At 40.0% G+C, this 20402-nt stretch overlaps 1 protein-coding gene across 3 annotated transcripts; it reads right to left on the bottom strand.

The window, feature by feature from the left end:
- Window positions 1–228: 228 nt before the first annotated feature.
- LACTB2 (lactamase beta 2) lies at window positions 229–19922 on the bottom strand. Of its 3 annotated transcripts, XM_051612954.1 has the most exons (8): window positions 19624–19922; window positions 19244–19309; window positions 18930–19093; window positions 17536–17659; window positions 14576–14754; window positions 7431–7579; window positions 6149–6230; window positions 229–2539 (listed from the first exon to the last, which is right to left on the bottom strand). In XM_051612954.1, the coding sequence occupies exons 1-8, from the start codon at window positions 19743–19745 to the stop codon at window positions 2496–2498; spliced, it is 930 nt and encodes a 309-aa protein (XP_051468914.1). In that variant the 5' UTR covers window positions 19746–19922; the 3' UTR covers window positions 229–2495. The 3 variants fall into 3 exon arrangements, with proteins under 3 accessions (XP_051468914.1, XP_051468916.1, XP_051468915.1); XM_051612956.1 differs by lacking the exon at window positions 19244–19309 and having other exon boundaries at window positions 6153–6230; XM_051612955.1 differs by lacking the exon at window positions 19244–19309 and having other exon boundaries at window positions 19624–19919.
- Between the last annotated feature and the right edge of the window lie 480 nt (window positions 19923–20402).

Genomic DNA, 20402 nt, shown 5'->3' on the forward strand with positions numbered 1-20402 from the left:
AAATTAAATATAAATAAGAAAGTTAATAAGGCACAGAGTAGAAAACCCAAAAAAGGTTATAACTACCATCACACTTCTTTCCTAGGTCTTAAACCTGATAAATGATGCTGCCTCTCAGGATAGGACCTTAAAATTATCTGGCAGGAAGGCTGAAATGCAATTTATGATTCTTCCTGCTTCTGTCCCCAACTTGGGGGGGAGAACTTGAATGCACTGAATGACATCATCTAGCTTGATGAGACAGAAATTGCCCCTTCTTTTGATTTTATTGTTAACTTTTCATGCATTCCACACAGATTAATGTATTCAATACAAGGGATGTAAACAGACTAATTCATCAGCATACTACTTTTAAATAAACAAACACTCCTCCTAACTTAGAATCTCATAAACAATCAGGAGTCTGAAGACCTTTACAACATGTCACAGCTAATATAAGTATCCTTTATTGTACATACATCTCAAGTGACAGTACAACCTGCTTTTAATATTTCAGAGGCACCATATATGACCATTAGTGATAAGTCATGTTAAACTCCAATTTCCCCCCATTTTTTGAGTATGCCAGGCTGCAGCACAGCATGGAAAATGGAATTCTCTGATATGTATCCTCTCCCTTTCTTCACCGCCTGCAAGTTCCAATGATTCTTTTAATCAAACTCAAAAGCCATTTCCGTGTATTTAAAACTGACATATAGTAAACCAGAAGAAACTGGTTCAGTGACATTTTGCCTGACAACAGATTTCTTCTTTAGCTCAGAAAGGCTATGAGACATCACCTCTTCATACCAATTTCCTGCTGGCTTAGGTTCTCAGACCTCAGGACAGAAAACTGTGCCATTTCACTGATCTTTCTGTTTTCCTGAAGCAAAATTACATCACTCAGAGCATGTGAACTGTTTTTAAAAAAGAAAGCAATGATAACATTTTTATTCCTAAGAACAGAAAAGGTAACTATAAATTCAAGAAATAGGTACAGGAAAACAGTAATTGTTAATGGCAAGACATCCACATGAAAGCTTCTGAGTAATTATCAAGAGGGAAACAATCCAAAAGGAATTGAAAAAAATGAGGTTTGTGGTAGGAGAGGAAAAAAAAAGTGGCTGAAATGGAAAAATGCAAGTAAACAGAAAATACAAAAAGAAGAAAAACTAGGAGACCAGAAAAGGACTCCAGAATGGCTCTGCACGGAAAGTTAAATGAGAAAGAGTTAGGATATGGCCAAAAACCAAATCAATAAAGTTTGCAAAACTCATAATTTTGTAGAGCAGGGGTCTCTTCTTCAGGGGTCTGGTTACTACTTCAGAAAATTATTTCAGTTTGGATTGCTGTTCCTAGGAGTCCTTTTGTATTGGATTTGGCTCAGCTGATCAGAACATATGCCATCAACTTTGTAAAATAATGACAACTATTAAGACATACCTTAAAAACCAAGCATATGCATGTTTCACAAATGAAGGTACAGGATCAAACAGTGAAACGTTTTAATGGATTTTCAAGGATATGTATTTGTCTCTGGTACTTCCATATACCTTGTATCTGATTTTTTTTTTCTTCTAAGGTTGAGCCAGCATTAAAACAAGTGCATGAATCAAAAACTTCCCACAGTTAGAATACACAAAATAATGCAAATACATTTATATCTATTTGGAAAGTTTAAGCAACACAGAGAACTGAACTTGCAGTTTAAATTAATCTTCAGACGTATTTTACACTATACAGTATCTTACAACCCAATACAATCTTTACTTAAAATATTTATAGTTTAAATGGATTTAAGAGCAAAACTTGAAATTTGCTAGTTATAAACTGACAATTTTATCTTAATACAATTTGCAATACACATCTCATTTTTTACAGCTTTTTAATTCCATTCTTGCAGAATATCGTAAGAGAAAGAATTTAAGAGTGCATTTTTTTCACACTGAATAATTAAAATTGATGAGTTCTTTGAATGAGTTCCATTGAAATAGTGTTTCCACCAGAAAACAGAAATCTGGAATTACTTTCAGTGTTTGTTAAAACATACTGCAGGGAGCAACCAGCTAAGATGTGCATAGGCAGCTAAATTAACCCCAGTATAAACCCCAGTATTTACATCTGTTAACAAAAATAACTTGTTTTTTAGAATGTATAGATAGCTTACTAGAAAATCACTTTTTGAAAAGTGCAAGCAAATGAAAATGGGTTTAGAGTAACATATTTTCTATTCCTTTTAGCAGAGTTTTTTTATAAATCTGATTTATTTAGTTCTTCATACTCATTCTATTGTATTAACTCAGTACCTATCAGGTTATTTTTAAAATTTCCATAAAGTAGAATATTAAAAATATTTGTTAACTGACTGTAACATTGCTTTAAAATTATGCTACCATTAAAAAAAAAAAAAGAAAGAAGAATTAGTTTTTATTTTACATATTGTATCAGCTCAGAATTATATTTTTTCATGCAGCAACTGTGCAGATTAAAGATACTCTTGAGCAATCTTGTGTAACTTATAAATTGTTTCGCCATGTGAAGTTCGGTGTTGCATCACGTACTGTTAAGAAAATAAGACCAAACTTGTAAGAAACTAACACTCAGATGCTCCATATAAACATTAGACTCTCAAACTTAACCTGTATTTGCATATGTTTGTCTGTACCTGGCATTTTTAATCAAAACTATTAGAATACTTTCAGGCCAGTGATGAGTTTTAACAGAAGGTGATAAACATTAACAGTTTCACAATGTAACCTAACAATAAAAAGGAAAATTAATAAAAAGGGTTTAATAATAATTAATTAAAATTCAGAATATTAACATTTCTAGATATTAAGAAATTTGAGGTAGCAAGGCACTTGCATTTTATGAAATTTATAAACTTTAGAGAAAAATGTAATCTGTGCAGCTAAATTAAGAACAGTAAAATTATTCCTGTCTCTTCATCAACTGACTTTTAGGAATTTGAAACAATGACTGAGATATTTAGATCCAACATGGGAGAAGGCTTACATGCACATATTGTGCCATTTTCATGTATACCAAACATTATTTTTCTGTCTGAAGTGAAAAAAGCAAATCTGTAAAGGCAGTATCATTCCTAATTGAAGTTATAGAAGTTATGTACCAACATAAACTGCAATCCCTCAAATGAAGCTGTGAATTAGTAACTGCAGCAGGCAGCATATGGCCATGATTTGCATGGAGGAGCTCTCCTATAACACTGTAATAGGCCTGTCACATTCACTACCCTTCTGACAAGGTGTTTCTCTGGCAAAATATTTTGTGAAAATTAAGCAGTGTTATGACTGCAACTCAGGTCTTCAGTAATGAGAACAAAACTTGAAATACTGCAACTCAGACTATGTGGAAAAGACATCATATCAAAATCAAATGAACAAGTAACATGAGTAGGCGAGTATTTGTATGCCACATAGTCAGAAAAAAGCAGAATCAATTTTCCTTAACAGATAAAGGTCAGATGATGTTAAGTGTTTATCAGAGATCTCCGTCTAAGCTTGTATTAAAAAATTTAATAACTGTTTACACACTCCAGAGATCAGCACAGAAAACCCTCAAGTGTTCTCATGAAATTGCTTTCCTCCTTCTCTATGAGCACAAAGTGAAGATTAAAACAAAACAAAACAAAAAACTTCAAAGGGCACTTCTTGTGCTACATGGAAAGCACGGACACACAGCTCAAAGACCTCCAGCTGCATGCAATAGAAGAGTCACAACGATTCTTCTGATTAGTATCTCCTCTAGTTATTTAAACTTTCTAATTATTTCAAGCAGCTGCTACTTTGTGAACAGATATCTGACTGAAGTGCCCTATCTGCTATCTCCCTATCTGTATTCAAAGGTGATTTCTGAGGAAAACTGAAATATTTTTGTCCAGTAAGCATGAAAAGGGTGTTCTGGGAGAACAGGAAAAAAAAACACCAAAACAACATAAACAAAACCACCCTCAAAAAAACCCAACCCTGGCTTAAGAGATTAAGTCACTAGCTCACTCAGACAAAGTAATTCCTTGACATAGACACAGTCCTTTGTAGGGAAGACTGCAAGTGTATCTTTAAAGTTAATTTATCCACTACTTCCTCTAAACAGAAAAGTGCTGTTGCTTGAGCTACTTTGGCAGTGAAAGGAAGGGATAAATGATAGAATCATAGACTCGTAGAATGGTTTGGGTTGGAAGGGACCTAGAAGATCATCTAGTCTCAACCCCCCTGCATAGGCAGGGACACCTCCCATTAGACCAGGTTGCTCAAGGCCCTGTCCAACCTGGCCTTGAACATTTCCAGGGACAGGGCATCCACAACTTTCCTAGGCAAGCTGTTCCAGCGTCTCACCATCCCCCAGAGGGATCTTGTGGAGCCAAACTGGAGACATATAATGTACGTTAATAACCAAGAATTGATATAATATTTAAAAGCTGGTGTATTATGTATCATGCTGGTAAGCTTCCCTGCCATTCTGCAAAAATTATGCTTAAAGACTTCATTTTCTGATCTTTAGTAATGACTGTATTCATGTGACTCTAGTTTATGTTCTTTGAACAAAAAGCAGGTCATTATTATTACAAAAATGAAGCCGCAATTGTTCAGACAATTAGTACCTAGTAGCTGATTTAACACTAAAACAAAAAGAAGGTCCAAGTTGGAAAAACAGACTGATTTAATGTTCTTATTTAGGTTGGTAAACACGGAAAATTTGAAACTGTTGTAAAAATTCTACCTAAAAGTAGACAGTTCTGGGTGCAATTATGTAATGTATGGAAAGAAAGAAATATTTTCCTTAGCCTCTGGCTGAATGATGTTTCCACATGCACATGCCATTACAGAAATAGAATACTTCACCTTGTTCACTAAAAGTAAAGGCACAGTGTAAAAACAGTAAACTAAATATAGTTGCCCTACTTAAGTACTGTACTAATTAGAAACTGTAAACATTTACACTGCATGAGCAAGTGCTGGGTCCTGCACTTAGGTCACAACAACCCCAGGCAATGCTACAGGCTTGGGGAAGAGTGGCTGGAAAGCTGCCCAGAGGAAAAGGACCCGGGGGTGTTGATCAACAGTTGGCTGAATGTGAGCCAGCAGTGTGCCCAGGTGGCCAAGAAGACCAACAGCATCCTGGCTTTTATCAGAAATAGTGTGGCCAGCAGGAGTAGGGAAGTGATTGTCCCTCTGTACTGGTGAGGCCACACCTTAAGTACTGTATTCAGTTTTGGGCCCCTCACTACAGGAAGGACAGTGAGGTGCCGGAGTGCGTCCAGAGAAGGGCAACGAAGCTGGTGAAGGGTCTGGAGAACAGGTCTTATGAGAAGCATCGGAGGGAACTGGGGTTGATTAACCTGCAGAAAAGAATGCTGAGGGGAGACCTTATTGCTCTCTAGAATTATCTTGGGTATAATGAGGTGGGGGTTGGTCTCTTCTCCCAAGTATTAAGTGATAGAACAAAAGAAATGGCCTCCAGTTGTGTCAGGAGAAGTTTAGATTGGAAACGTTAGGAAAAATTTCTTCACCAAAAAGGTTGTCAGGCAGTGGAACAGGCTGCCCAAGGAAGTCACCATCCCTGGAGCTATTAAAAAGACAATGTAGATGTGGTGCTTAGGGACATGGTTTAGAGGTGGACTTGGACGTAACTGCTAGGTTGGACTTGATGGTCTTAAAGGTCTTTTCTAACCAAACCACGTCTTTGATTCTATGATTCTATTTTAACCATCTCTAAATCACATATATTTAAAAAAATATATATAGAAAAGGCAGAAATGTAAAACGTAATCCTATAAAATGCTGCATACATGCATATTTCTACATGAATTTCAGAAAATACACAAAGATATAGATGCTAGCACTAGGAATGTATTCCATGGTATGTTTTAAATAAAAATTTAAAAGTATATATATGCATTGCAGTAATCTGTGTTCTAAGCATTTTGCAAACAATTTATAATGTAATTTCTAAAAGGCTGGAAATACTGTAGAACCATTGGATTTTTGCATGTATTTCTACTTCAAATTGTCTTAAGGACAGCTACTGCAACTAACTTCTGTTGCCCCCTCCCCTTTCTTCCGCAGGAAATAATGCAGTAAAATATAATGAAAACCAGCGCACAGAAAATTAAAATTACCCCCCTCTCACCCCCCCATCCACAACTTACACACTTTTCCTTCTTTTTCCAACTTCTTCAAGTGGACTAAGAGGTTACTTTCTGCTGCTGGAAGTAAATTTTCAGGGATCTCCTAATGGGAACACAAAGATGCATTTTGTATTAGTTTAAACATCTCTCAATTATGTTTCCAACATAGAAAATTCATGGTATATTATCGTAGATTTTCCTCTTCTGAATTGCTATGTTGAACATTCAGCTAGTTATACAATGACAATGAACTGAAATGAGTAAATCAATGTTACACCAGTTAAACTAGTAGCCTAGTAACACTTTGTCTTTGCTCATTTTTTGCATTACCCACTTGTATTATGCAACCTTTGGCCAACACTAAGAAGACTGCTCTTCTGAGCTTGGTCTGCATTGGCTTGTCAGTGTAGCTGAGCCTTTTTAAAGAGAAATTTAAAATTGCATTTCTCCACAGATATCTAGTGGTTTGTGATTTACAGAAACATGTGAATGGCTATATACTTAAAAACTGTAGTAGTTCAGGCAGGAAAACTGCAGGAGCTAAACGGCCACAGGTAACAGTACATCAGCACTGAGAAATGTTCAACGTGACATAGTCATTCTTTTGGAAACCAACGATGCACAAAACCACAAAAAAACAGTTGTGAAGCTGTTACAGAGCTCTTCACAAACTACAGCCATTGGCAACTTAGACACCTTCCTCCAAAGCAAATACTGTATCTCTTTTAACTCTACTTGCTAGTAACCCCCATACCACATGTACCAATTACTGAGGTTACATGCAGAATGCTGAAGTAGCAAAAAAATCACCCTTACACCTGCCTGGCACATGCAAAGTTACCAAACTTCTAAGCACAATATCCATCTCTGTGAAACTGCAGTTTACCCTATGCTCTCCTGCAGACTGATAATTCAGGAACTATAAGTTTTTACCACTCTTTCAGGAGACTCTAAACACACCTTGATAAATAAAAAATTGTTATTGCCTGCTTTTCACTTAGAACCAAACACCACTCTATTTTTTGCTTGGTCCTGTGAAAGCGTGCTTAGGACCATCTAGACAGTGAAATAACAAGTTCATAAGAATCATCTGGGCCCCACTGCAATGAAGTGCTCAAACAATACAATTTAAATGCACAATTATATATGAATTTGAACAAGCAGAAATATTTTCTTTTTTTTCCCCTCCTCTTTTAAAAAGCCATCATGGTCTTCATGCAAACACTTAAACTTTACATATAATTTTATGAGCATAGCCTCAATTTTCGATAGTTTAATCAAAAAACTTTTAATCAACAATTACCTGGTATACTATCTTCACAAGCTCCGAGGATGTATATGATTTTCCAGGATTCTTCTGGAAAACATTTAGAATTTGCTTTTCACGTGCAAGTCGGTGAGAAATGTAGTTTTGGATTCTAGTATTTGCATCACGTACTACTGGTCCATGACCTAAACCAAAACACATGTACCACAGCACTATTACTTAAATTTGAAATTAAGTCTGCTATGGAGTAACTGAATAATTCTGATGTAAACTCTGGTATTCTTGAAAGTCATAAGAAGGGAGCAGTATCTGTACATACCCCCCTGACAGTGTATTCTTGATGTTAAATTGTAGAACACTCTTGGCTTTTTTTTTTTTTTTTTTTTTTCACAGGCCAAAATTAGGTTTGAATGTCTGCATCACATTATCTGCATGCAAATTAAAAGCAGTAAGATGGAAAGGATCTGAAAAGTCTGAATGGGGAGACTGCATACTTCAGATTGAATAAGGAAAGAAAAGAAAGACTACTTTAGGCTGTTTTAAAAGAAATAGGAAAGGAGTTCACTGCAGAACAGATTTGAAAGATGAGATTCAGATTATTATTTCTGCCTGTCTCACTCTCCCCAAAGCATATTAATACTGATAACTTAAACTTATGCTGGTCTTTGAACAGTAGTGGCTGAGGGAAAGGATTCATGTTCTACTGTTGTGTTGTGGGGCTATTAAGCAAACAAAGACGAGAAAAGTAACATCTTTAATTGTGATAATTTTCCAGGACAGATCTTCAAAACTGACTCACACACTGTACTTTATTCCCTTAAGAACACACTTTCCTAAGTATATTAAAAATAAATTAATAGATGACAAATCAAAGAGCCAGCCTGAAGGTGTCAAGGCAGGAATAAGCAATGCACAAGCAAAGGTTATATGTGGATCACTTCAGGCCTGGCTGGTTAATAAACATGTTTTTTCCTGGACTTAATTGTGGTAGATTAGAAATGTTTAGTTTAATTTATTGAAAAGTCTTTGAATCAAATTAGAAAAAAGGCTCTACTTTCCTTGTACTTTTGGGTGTAGCTGATAAATTTTTAGTTTGAACACTTAAAATTAGAGCTTATTTTGCATGAGGACAGGCAGATTACAGGAAAAGAACAACTAATATTTCATGTTTTGAACATCTGTGAAATAAAAAAGTGTCAAAGGAATCTATCATTCAAAGTCACAATTTTTATGCATATCTCAACTTATACACTCACTTCAGTGTATTTAAAATTACTAAATATACATTGAAGCTTACTTTGTTTAAGACAGTATTACAAACAAAAGTAACATGTAAATATAAAACTGTACTGTCATATGTACATATATGTAACCATGTCTAACATATTAATCAAAAGCTATTGTTCCTTACCAAAAAAAGTTACAAATATAACAGTAACTCTAATAAATGTGTTACCATTTATAAAACCAAAAGTTTAAATTTAGAAAAATCATTATGATATGCAGAGCAGAGACTATAATGGGAACTGTCCACTCTCTTGCATTCTCTAATGACAGAAGTGACACTGAAATATTAAAAATTAAGGCCTGCACATGGAATCACACTTAAAACCACTCCCTATTCTTCCAAATTATTTGACTTAGACTACCAGAGCAATGTCAGTACCTTGAATAGAAACGATATTTTGCAAAGTTAAAGGCATTTCATATCCATTACATCATCAGATCCACAGCTACTGTGTATGCATACATCATAAAGCTTGGAACTTAATCCAGATGTGGATCTTACCCATCTGTAATTCTTCATGGACAGCAACACACTTAACTTTCCCAATAAATAAATTAACATCTGAATAAATGTGTGAGTATGTGAAATAGATCTCTCAAAATAAGACCATCTTTCCAATATTTCAGATGTTATATCAGACAGCTTCATACTATTTCAGACCTCTGTATAGCCCAGATGATCAGAAACAGGAAGTTTTTATTCTTCTAACAACACCCCGTGAAGTAATATAGATTACCTTACTTTACAGTAAGTTAAAGCACAAAGGATAAAATTGAAAAAAACAACCAACTGGATCATGAAATCTTGCACGGATTTCTAACCCCAGTACTATTTATTTCTGTATTATCAAGGAACGTTGTTTATTACTATAGGATAGGGAGCCCTCTGCTGACTAAAATGTTCTATTCTGGTCCCAAATATTCTCATCAAATACTGGCTGTAAATAGACTGTCAAAAGCATTCTGCCTGAAGTCATTTCCACATTCAATTAAAAAAGACACACAGAAGGGGAAGGACTGGCAAAATTCAGCCACTCACACCTAGCCAGCAGTCAGCTTGTTACAAAAAATCATGCTTCCTTACATCTAATTCTGAGGCTGCAATGTGAGTGCGAAAGCATGGATAGGAATCAGGGAAACAGTTTAAGAATTATGAAGACCTAAAACTGCAATCAAGCCAACTTTCTGAGCTTACATAGAATGTATTGGTAAAGCAAACTACCTTCTGCAATAGGAGCCATGTTACTGCAGTACATTCCAATAGTACACACAATTGTTCTCACTGGGCAACAGTTATCTTTTACACAATTACAAGTACTGCATGAACATACAACAGCACAGCAGACAGTTGTTGCAAATAAATGGGACAAACATGTAGCCTTGGTAAATGCGTAATCTAGATAAATAATGATTAAGGAGAGAGTGAAATGCCGTCACCGTTTGACCCAGGTTCGACAACAATGCTCTCGATCCCCTCCCCCTCTCACCCAGGTAGGGAAGGAGAGAGGGAAAATTAAGGATTCTCCCCCAGAGTCAAAATACCTTGAGGAACACACTGTACTTCACCATCCTTCATCATCACACACCAGGTATGTCCAAGACCCTAAGCAAAAGCAACACCCTGGACAGGTTTACCTTTGCCTGAAGCAGGACAGACACAAACACTTTTACCCAGCAGGTTTCTTTCACATACCACAGGGACTTTATCCCCATCTGCAGTACGTAAAAGGTCTGACTGAGCAGGACCAGCCCGATTGATGGATCCCCTGGTATTAACTAACCAGGTGGCCTTTGCCAAATTTTTATCCCAGTTTTTGAAAGTTCCACCACCCATTGCCTTTAGGTAGCTTTCAACAGACCATTTTACCTTTCAACTTTCCGAGGCCTGTGCATAGTATGGGATATGATATATCCACTCAATACCATGTTCTTTAGCCCAGGCAGTCACAAGACTGTTTCCCATTGTCTGACTCAATTCTTTCTGAGTACCATGTCTCTACAAAATTTGCTTTTCAAGGCCCAGAATAGTATTCTGGGCTGTGGCATGAGGCACAGGATATGTTTCCAACCATCCTGTACTTGTTTCCACCATTGTAAGCACATAGCGCTTACCCTGGCAGCTCTGAGGCAGTGTGATGTAGTCAACTTGCCAGGCCTCTCCACACCTGTACTTTGACCAGCTCCCCTCATACCACAAAGGCTTCAAGCGTCTTGCCTGCTTAATTGCAGTGCACTTTTACCACCAGTTTCTCTGTCTGAGCTTCAATGTCCTTCCACAGGTCAGCAACCCAAATAGGTTTACCCTTTTGCTGCCAGTTGTTCTGCTGCCACTGCTTTAGCCAACCCCACAAGGCATTTGCTGCCAACCACGAGTCAGTGTAGAGACAGAGTCTTGGCCACCCTTCTTGCTCAGCAATGTCCTAAGCCAGCTGGATGGCTTTCACCTCTGCAAACTGACTTGATTCACCTTCTCCTTCAGCTGCTTGTGCAACTAGTTGTGTAGGACTCCACACGGCAGCTTTCCACTTCCAGCGGTTCCCTACAAGATGGCAGGAGCCATCGCTGAAAAGGGCAAATTGTTCTGCGGTCTCTGGTAGATGATCATATGGTGGAGCTTCTTGAGCCCATCTCACCGCTTCTTGTGGTGGCATTCCAAAGTGTGTGCCTTCTGGCCAGTTTGTAATTGCTTCTACGATGCCTGAACGATTAGGCTTTCCTACTCCATTTACTCCAAGTCACATTGGTGGCATGATGGATAGGAGAAAGGTTACTCTGGAACATGAATCTCAGCACTAGTAATCGAGGTGCCAGGAGGAGCTGCCCTTCAGTGCTGATCACTTCCAAAGCGGCTCTAACTCCTTCATATGCTGCAAGTCATTTCTTCTCAGTTGTTGTGTAGTTGGCCTCAGAACCTCTGTAGCTCTGGCTCCAGAATCCCAAGGGTTGACCTTGAGTCTCCCCTGGTGCTTTCTGCCAGAGGCTCCAGTCGGGACCGTTGCACCCGGCTGTGGTGTCAAGCACAATCTTGATGTCTGGCCCTGTTTGAACTGGTCCAAGGGCCACTGCCTGCACAATCTCCTTTTTAATCTGCTCAAAAGCTTTTCTGTTGGTCAGGACTGCATTTAAAGTCACTCTTATTTTGAGTCACCTCATAGAGAGGTTTCATAATTTCACTGTAACATGGAATATGCATTCTCCAGAAACTAACAGTCCCTAAAAAGGTTTGAATGTCCTTTTTAGTAGATGGTGGGGCCATAGCTGTTATTTTGTTAATCATGTCCATTGGGATCTGGCAACGTCCATCTTGCCATCTGATTCCCAGGAACTGGATCTCTCGTGAAGGTCCCTTGACCTTGCTTCTTTTTACAGCAAAACCAGCATCCAGAAGAATTTGGATGATCTTTTTACCTTTCTTGAATACTTCTTCTGGCATGTCACCCCACACAACAATGTCACTGATGTACTGAAGGTGTTCTGGAGCTCCACCCTTCTCCAGTGCAGCATGGAACAGTGAGGCTCACATAGGCCTCCACAACAGTCAGTTGTTGAGATCCTCCTGTCACTCCAGCAATAGTGACAGAGTCTGTCCCTTTATGATTTGATTGCATTAGGGTGCACTGCGCACCACTGTCCACCAAAGCTTTATACCTTTGTGGTTCTAATGTGCCAGGCCACCGAATCCATACAGTTCAGTAAACTCAGCTGTCCCTCTCCTCCCCCTGGCTGGAGGCAGGGCACCTCTAATACTGAGCATTAGAGTTCGATACACCATCCTGGGTGATGACTAGTGCAACCTTCTTCTTGGAAGAACCATCGCCTGCCTTTGTTCTGTTTAGTAGCTCTTACACGCATACCTGGAGAGTATCAGTGGGTTTCTTGTCCCAGACTCTCACGTCCTCTTTAAAGTAATTTTGCAAGAGAGACCACAGGTGGTGTTGCAGTGGGTTCTGTCTCTCTTGCTGCTGTCTCATAGCAGGATATCTCTTCTTAATGGCTGCAACACGTGACCAGTTGTCTCTAGGGAGATTCTGGAGTTTACCTCCTTATCTGTTTGGCATCTTATTCTTTCTGTCAGTCATTTGTTCAGTGGCTGAGGTGTGGAACTGATGGGAATCAGAGATTATGTCTCCATACTGTTGTGCTTTGAAAGCCAACTCATACACAGTTGGTCTTGCATCATCCTCAAAGCATCCCATGAAGGAGAATATATGGGCACATGCTGCTGGTACAGCCTGAGCAAACCTCCGGAACATTTGTTTGTCGCACAGAATATCATGAAGATTTTTAAGTCCATTTTTATCATAGATCACCTGTCGCACAGCTATTTCTCTCAAATACGTGATGGCTTTCTCACGAGTGGGTGTTCTGCTTCAGCACCATTCGACGTCACCCTTGTGGGGGTATCTCTCTCTCACAGCTGAAAGAAGTCTGTCTCACAGGGTGGTAGTTCCCATCTTACTACTAAGTGCTCTGTCAATACCAGCATCTCTGGCCAGGGATCCCAACTGCTTGGCTTCTCTCTCATACACGTTATAGGTTTCAGCACCACTATCAAAGCATCGGAGCAACCAAGGAAGAATTCCCTCACTGTCAGTGCAGGTGAAGTCCTTTCTCATGAGGTATTAATGAGATCCCTCCCTCAGTCTCTGTTTCTCCAGGCTAAACAGACCCAGCTCTCTCAGCCTTTCCTCATATAGTAGATGCTCCAGTCCCTTAATCATCTCAGTTGTCCTGTACTAGATTCTCTCCAGTATTTCCTTGTCCTTCTTTAACTGGGGAGCCCAGAACCGCACAAAATACTCCAGGTGAGGCCTCACCAGGGCAGAGTAGAGGGAGAGGATCACCTCCCTTGACTTGCTGGCCACACTCTTCCTAATGCACCCCAGGATGGCACTGGCTTTCTTGGCTGCCAGGGAACATTGTTGGCTTATGGTCAGCCTGTTGTCCACAATGCCTCCCAGGTATTTTTCCCTGGAGCTGCTTTCCAGCAGGTAACCTCCTAACTTGCACAAATATGTAGCATATTTTAAGAATGAACAAAAATCAGATTGGTTATATAGGCTAAACATAGGTGGTTAACAGAGGAACAAAGACTGAGAATGTAGACACAGTTGCTAAGAATGACAAGGTGAAGAACATGAAACAGAAAGAGTCAGAAAAAATCCTAAGATGTATCTGGGAAAGAGCAAATGAGGAGCTTAAATGTTAGTTACATAATGAATTCTTAACATTCAGTTTTGTCAAACTGATGTGGTTTATGAGAAGTAAATCCACTCCCACCCCCAAGGTTTGGGGGAAATAGAGGGAAAAAATGCAAAGTGGTAGTCTGAAGGAACTGGCAACTTATTTTTACAACATGATGTTTGCATTCTTGGCTCTTGTTCAAATTTAAGTTAAGTCATTAACTAAGGCAACCATCTGACAGTTCTCCAGCTTTCCAAGATGAATTTGTGATTAATGAGTGCTGAAGAGGACAGACATCTCTCTCGAAAAACATTAATAGGTTATTCACATTGGCAGTGTATGTGGGGATGCAAAGGACCAAAAGAACAACTATTATTTTTTCTTCCAGGGTAACATGGATAGAGCACTATAAGAAAATCAGATCTGCTGTATGATTCCAACAGTGAAACATTCTGGCCTCTGTAGGCTGTGGGCACAGCAGCACAAGATTTAACCTCAAATGGAGAAATATCTGGAAGCAACGATATCTATCACTGAGAAATCTTCAAGTCTTGAAAACATCACTTTAGCTTAGCACTGGACATGTATTAAGTAATGAACTTCAATTGTTACATTGGTAATGTGTTTGACTGTAATAAGAGTTCTCAAATTCTAGGAGATGTTTTAAAATTACATAGTAAAACAGACCAGTTAAAAATAGAACCACTTACCAGGATATATTAAATCTGGTTTCATTTTTAGCAACGTCTTCAAAGTTTTCAAATAATCATATAGGTCTTCAATGACTGTTGTTCCTTCCCCTAAAATACAGTCACCAGAAAATATAGCATTTTCTTCTTCTAGATGTAAAACCATATGATCATCGGTGTGTCCAGGCGTATGTAAAACTCTGTTTAAAGAACAACAAAAACGTTCAAGTTTTCATACAGCATATACGCTTCATTTCCAAAAGTTAAAATAAACAATGATAAAATTATACGCTTACAAAGTAGACCACAAGAACCAGAAGAAAAACTGACCAAAAAAGGCTGAAATGTCGATGTAAGCAGGGTATCTCTTTGTCTAACTCCAGGATATTTTCTTATACTACGTAGAGAGCACTGATCATCACCTCTAACACGCTTTTACTTTTATAACACATCATAATAAAAGTGCATTAAGGGAGCTGGCTGGTCATGTAGAATTTGTATTATAGAGAGCTTTAATGAAAAAAAACTGTCATTATTTCCAGATTAGACTGTGTGAAGTTCTTGACATACACCTTGCACTTAGCAGAATACGGTAAGGATGATGTTACCAATTCTTTTAGAAATTAACTATAAACCTTTGGGCCCAACCCAGATAAAGTTCTGTCTCCTGATTTTTCCCTGAAAGCCCCATGACACAGTGGAGCGGGGCTGTCAAATACATATTTTAGCTGTTCTATGTGCAGGTCTTTAAATACCTGAAGAGTAAGGATTTAGGACTCCACAGCATGAATGAGAGCTGCATTAAAATGCAGCAGAGGGTGAATGGACAGTTTATATGTATATAGTAATCTGAGCTGCTAACTGCACTGTAGTGTCCTTTCACTACTATTTTTGAAAGGCAGAAAGTCTTATGATGGTGCTGATTCACACTGAAAGTAAACAACTCTTTCTTGTTAATGGCAGATGTGTCTAAGCAGTGATCAGGAACTGAGAGAACTGCTGTCAAGCATGTTGTACAGGCCAACGCTGAACAACACCCAGCTACACCAGTGTAGGGTTGGGAGGCCAGAAGCACAGCAACATCTGATGCAGTAACTTCCACCTCTCACTGAATGAGTTTGGCAGAAAGCAGGTGAACCATTGCCCTGAGGAGCCAACATGAAGATTTAGTTGATGGGTTGCATCTTGCCTTTGTAGAAAGCGTGATCCTCCAGTTCCTGATGAAACCCTACCAGGAGGCTTAAGCACTAACATGAAAAAATAAAGGGAAAGTAACCAAACACTTGCCCAACACACTTAGAAAACTTGAAAGTTGCTAACTAAAATATAATACACATATACTGCTATTTTGGAACCAGTAGTGGATCTAAGAGCATCCCCAAAGTGCTTACTGAATAAACCAGATGAGAATATCAGCTTTTAACCAGGCATAAAGTTTGGCTGCATTACTCCAAACTTCACAATGTTCTACCCCTGTCTTACTTGGATTCAAATTCAGTAAACTGTTTTCCACTCTAAATTGATTTTGTCTAAAAATGGGCCACTCAGGGTAGTGATAGATTTTTCAATACTCAATATAATACTCTTCATGTGTTTGTTTTTTTTTTTTACACTAACAAAACAAAATGCATTGGGTCAAATATATCCTTAATTTTTCCCCTTTTTTCTGCCAATCAGACAGCTGGTATTCTTCACTACACTGAGGAAAACAAACAAAATTTGTCCTTAGAAAAGTAATGCCTTGTTAATGAAAGAAGCCTGGAAACAAAATGGTCAGACCTTATGGGCAATATGATTCCTATGAAGAATCCCTCCCAAATGGGCAGGGTTTATAACTTAACATTTTAAGTATTAAATGTTTTAGTGTCTCTTTGGGAAGCATTTTTAAAGTAAAAAGAAAGTAATACTAAATAATCCATCCAGACTACCATAAACTTCTCCAAAAGTATAAATCTGTCACCGTTTGACTCAGATCGACAACTCTCTCGATCCCCTCCCCCTCCCACCCAAGTAGGGAAGGAGAGAGAGAAAAAGAGGGAGACTTTACTGGATTGAAAACTAAACTACACAGCTTTAAACACTAATGATAAAAGAAAATATATACAATTATATACAAATATGTTCAGATATGTGCAAAAGCCTCTTTTGCCTCCTCCCACCCCCAGCAATTCCCACAGCATCTCCTGACCTATGAACAGTCCCAAAAAATCCCGGAGCTGCCGGAGAGAGCAGAGTGATGAGGGTCAGGAGAGCTCAAGCTCAGGGGTCGATGGTGATGGATGGACGGAGTCCTCCCCGGACGCCGGCCATGGACAGAAGAGAAGGGAAGAAGAAGCAGGAAGGAAGTTGTCTTCTGTGATCTCTGACCTTCCTCTGGGCTTACATAGATACATGGAATGGAGTATCTCTGGCCAATTTTGCTGTCTGTCTAATTCAGCCTCCTACAGGGGGGGTCATAGATCTCCCCATAGTGTCTGAGCCAGCAGAGTGAAGGTGTGACGTTGAAGACCCAGCAGTTACAAAAACATTCCACTGTTATCAGTCTTAGTTGGAACACTTTGCTACTAGTGAAAAGAAAGCTTACTGAAGGGAAAAAAAAAAAAAAAAATCAGTAAAAGGAAAATTGGCTTAATCCTGGCTCAAACCAGGGCAAAATCTTAATAATAATTAATAATTTCTCATCATGTCTAAGTGTGACGAGAAAGTATGTAAAAATTGCTTTTCCTGGAGGAAATACTTTCAAGAGAAAGGTTCTCAATTTCTCTGCTGAGGCCAAAACCCAAATTCCTGATAATCCTCATTTGTAAAAACAGCTTCTTCATACAAACATACCCTGCTGGATAATGACAGGGATTCTACGTTCATAAGTGTTGAAAAGATTAAACATATGGACTGCCAATCATTAGGAGTTAGGATCCATGTATCTGTCAGAATTCTGCAGAAAAAAGCAATCCACTGCACTTGCAGAAATTGGTGTTTACCTGAGTGTGGCTCCCTCTGTCTGTATCACATCTCCATCGTTAAGATAAAAATATTTATGTCCTCCTTCTATTATTTCCTCACGGGGAGGGACACGAGGTAGCTTACAGATGCGATATTCAGAGTCTGATTAAAGAATGCAAATAAAATAATGTTTTGAATTTGTCAGTATCAACGTTGATTCCACAGGAAGGCTACTTTTGAACAAGCACTATTAATAATTACACTGTAGGAATACATAATTAGAAACAAGATAATTGTACTGCAACTTCATGTTTATAAAGCAACCTTATTCCAGAGCTGCAAACAGTGAATAGTGAAAGCCACTGAATCTGAATACTATATTCTGTACCAGAGCGATTTTGAAGATGAAAAAGAACAAATTAAATTCATAAAGAAATGTCAATAATTATTATATTTTACAAATATTCCTTCTTGACTCATCAAATGCCAAAACCCCCAAGTTTCTACAAAAGCACTAAGATTTCTGTGCTAACATTATGCATTACAATTCACGGAAGCACTATTCAACATTTGCCTAACACTGGATGGAGCCTTTTTCACCTGCAACTTCCCTCAGTGTCTGTTGTTCTGAACTGTGCATGAACTGCAAATGCTTTGGCTGGAATAGGTATGGATAGCAATCCAAAAAGGTATTTATATCCCTTACTAGTCTAGAACGTACAAACATGCTCATGGGTTGACAAGACCAAAATCCTCACAAAGACACCCATGTTGTTTTCAGTAGTGTCTAGGTTTCTTTGCAGATAAGCACCTGGAAACTTCACAAAATCTGATAAAAGCCTGTGACAAAGCCTGCAGTTGCATACTGCAAATTCTCCTCCCTAGTATTAAAGCAGTAACAACTCTTGCCATTTATCAACATAAACCACATATTTTTAGATCACAATTTACCTGCAAGACTACCCTACCCTCTTCCCCCTCATGATCCGAGGCCTATGAATTTGTGAAAAATTATAGGCTGCTGTAAGGAATCTCAAAGTAATGCCTGTTTATTTTTTTTCAGATATTGAGTTGTTTACTGTTTTTACACAAACAAAAGTAGTGATTAGTTTGTCATTACTGTCGATGTAGAAAAGGAACAATTTTTTCTCCTTTCTCTTGAAATCCTGTAGACTGGTGCTGGCAATCTAGGTTCCTACGATTCACACATAAGAAAAATTCACTACAAAGTTATGCACAGGGATTGAAGAAAAACTGTAGTATTCGGATTATTCCTTGCTCTCATTCAACACACTGCAATACTATAATGAAATCACATTTATATGGAGATTCTAGAAGAATAATCCATCTGATTTGCACAGAAGCACTCAGTAAAAGTTTTTTCTTGACATGTATCTGACATTTGCAACAATACCCAAAATCTCTGGCCTACCATTAGGGATGTTTTTGCAGATATCAGGTATTCCGCCAGTGTGATCACGATGCCAGTGTGTCACTACAATTTCTTGAATTGAGATGTTGAACTCTGACAGTGCCTGCTTTAAACAGCCAATGTATTCAGGAATAGATGGCTCCCCCGTGTCAATAAGGACTCTTCTACACATGCACCAGTTAAAAAACAAACAAACAAACAAACCCAAAGCAAACAATGAGAGAACTTAAAGTGCTCACACGACAGTTCAAGTTAAAGAAGAACCCACCACTGCACATTGCAGGGAAATGTTGTCATAATGGATGTCTCCATACCCTAGACGCTGTTTCTTCCCTCGGAGATACTCCCTTTCCGTGGCATAACAAACGTCGCCCACACATCTGCAACCCCCGGACAGGTGGCAGGAGTCACCGCTCAGTCCCACCCGAGAGCGGCCGGGCCCGAGGCGAGGCACCCACCGCTTCCCTCACGCAAGTCCCCGCCCCAGCCCCGACACTCACCCGGGCCAAGGCTCCGCACCCCACCTACCCAAGCCACCTTTATTCGCTCCCCCCCGCCTCCTCTTTTTTTCCCAAACTAAGGAATTTATCCCGGTAGCTGCCTCTCCAGCTTGCGTGGGCGCACAGGCCGCAAGCGGCGCGGGGGAAGGGAAGGGGGACGGGTCCCTCTCCCCGCTCCCGAGCGCGGTCGTTACCTGTGCCCGGAGCCCACCAGGTAGGTGTTGGTGCCCTGCAGAGTCATGGGTCCTGGATTGCAGCCCAGCACCCGCACCACCCGCGACGAGAGCCGCTCGATCCGCGGCAGCAGCGACGCCATCTCCGGCGCGGCACCCCGCAAGCCCTCCCTGCGCTCCCGGCTCCGCGCCCTCCTCACGACACGCCCGCGGCGCGGGGCAGAGAGCGCCGGAAAGCCGGGACCCGCTGCCCCGCCTGCCGGTGGCGCGACCTTCCGCCCGGTCGTGCGGCGAAGCGGCTGTGAGGTCGGTCGGGTGTTGCCGCCCTCCGTGAGGCGGAGCTTCGCGGCGGGTTTGTCCCCGGCCGCTGGGCCCTTCGGGACCAGCGCTGTGGTGATTCAGCGGCGTGAAGGCGGCGTGTTTCCTGAGGGGCTGGTGCCTCGGCGCTGCCTGGTGTGAGGGAGGTCCCGGCGCTGCTGCCTTCCTCCTAAAGCCGGGGGGAACTGGCGGTAGCGACAGCTGCATCTTCTGTGTATTCTGGGAACGTGGCCACTTCCGACACGTGTAGGAGCTGTATATGTTCTTGTATGGTGTATAGAGCTCTCCAGGATTCATAATTTTAAAGAAAATTGGGGAGCTACTGGAAGGTGTCTGGTGAAGGGCCACTAAAGCAATGAAGGAATTTCTCCTGTGGGGGAGCTGAGGCTGTCCAGCCTGGTGGAGAAAAGGCTCAGGGGGATCTCATCGTGTTACCCGAAGAGAGGATGCGCAGAGGATGGAGCCGGGCTCTTTCATAGGGC

Source organism: Apus apus, chromosome 2 (genome assembly GCF_020740795.1).
Source record: "Apus apus isolate bApuApu2 chromosome 2, bApuApu2.pri.cur, whole genome shotgun sequence".
Lineage (NCBI taxonomy): Eukaryota > Metazoa > Chordata > Aves > Apodiformes > Apodidae > Apus > Apus apus.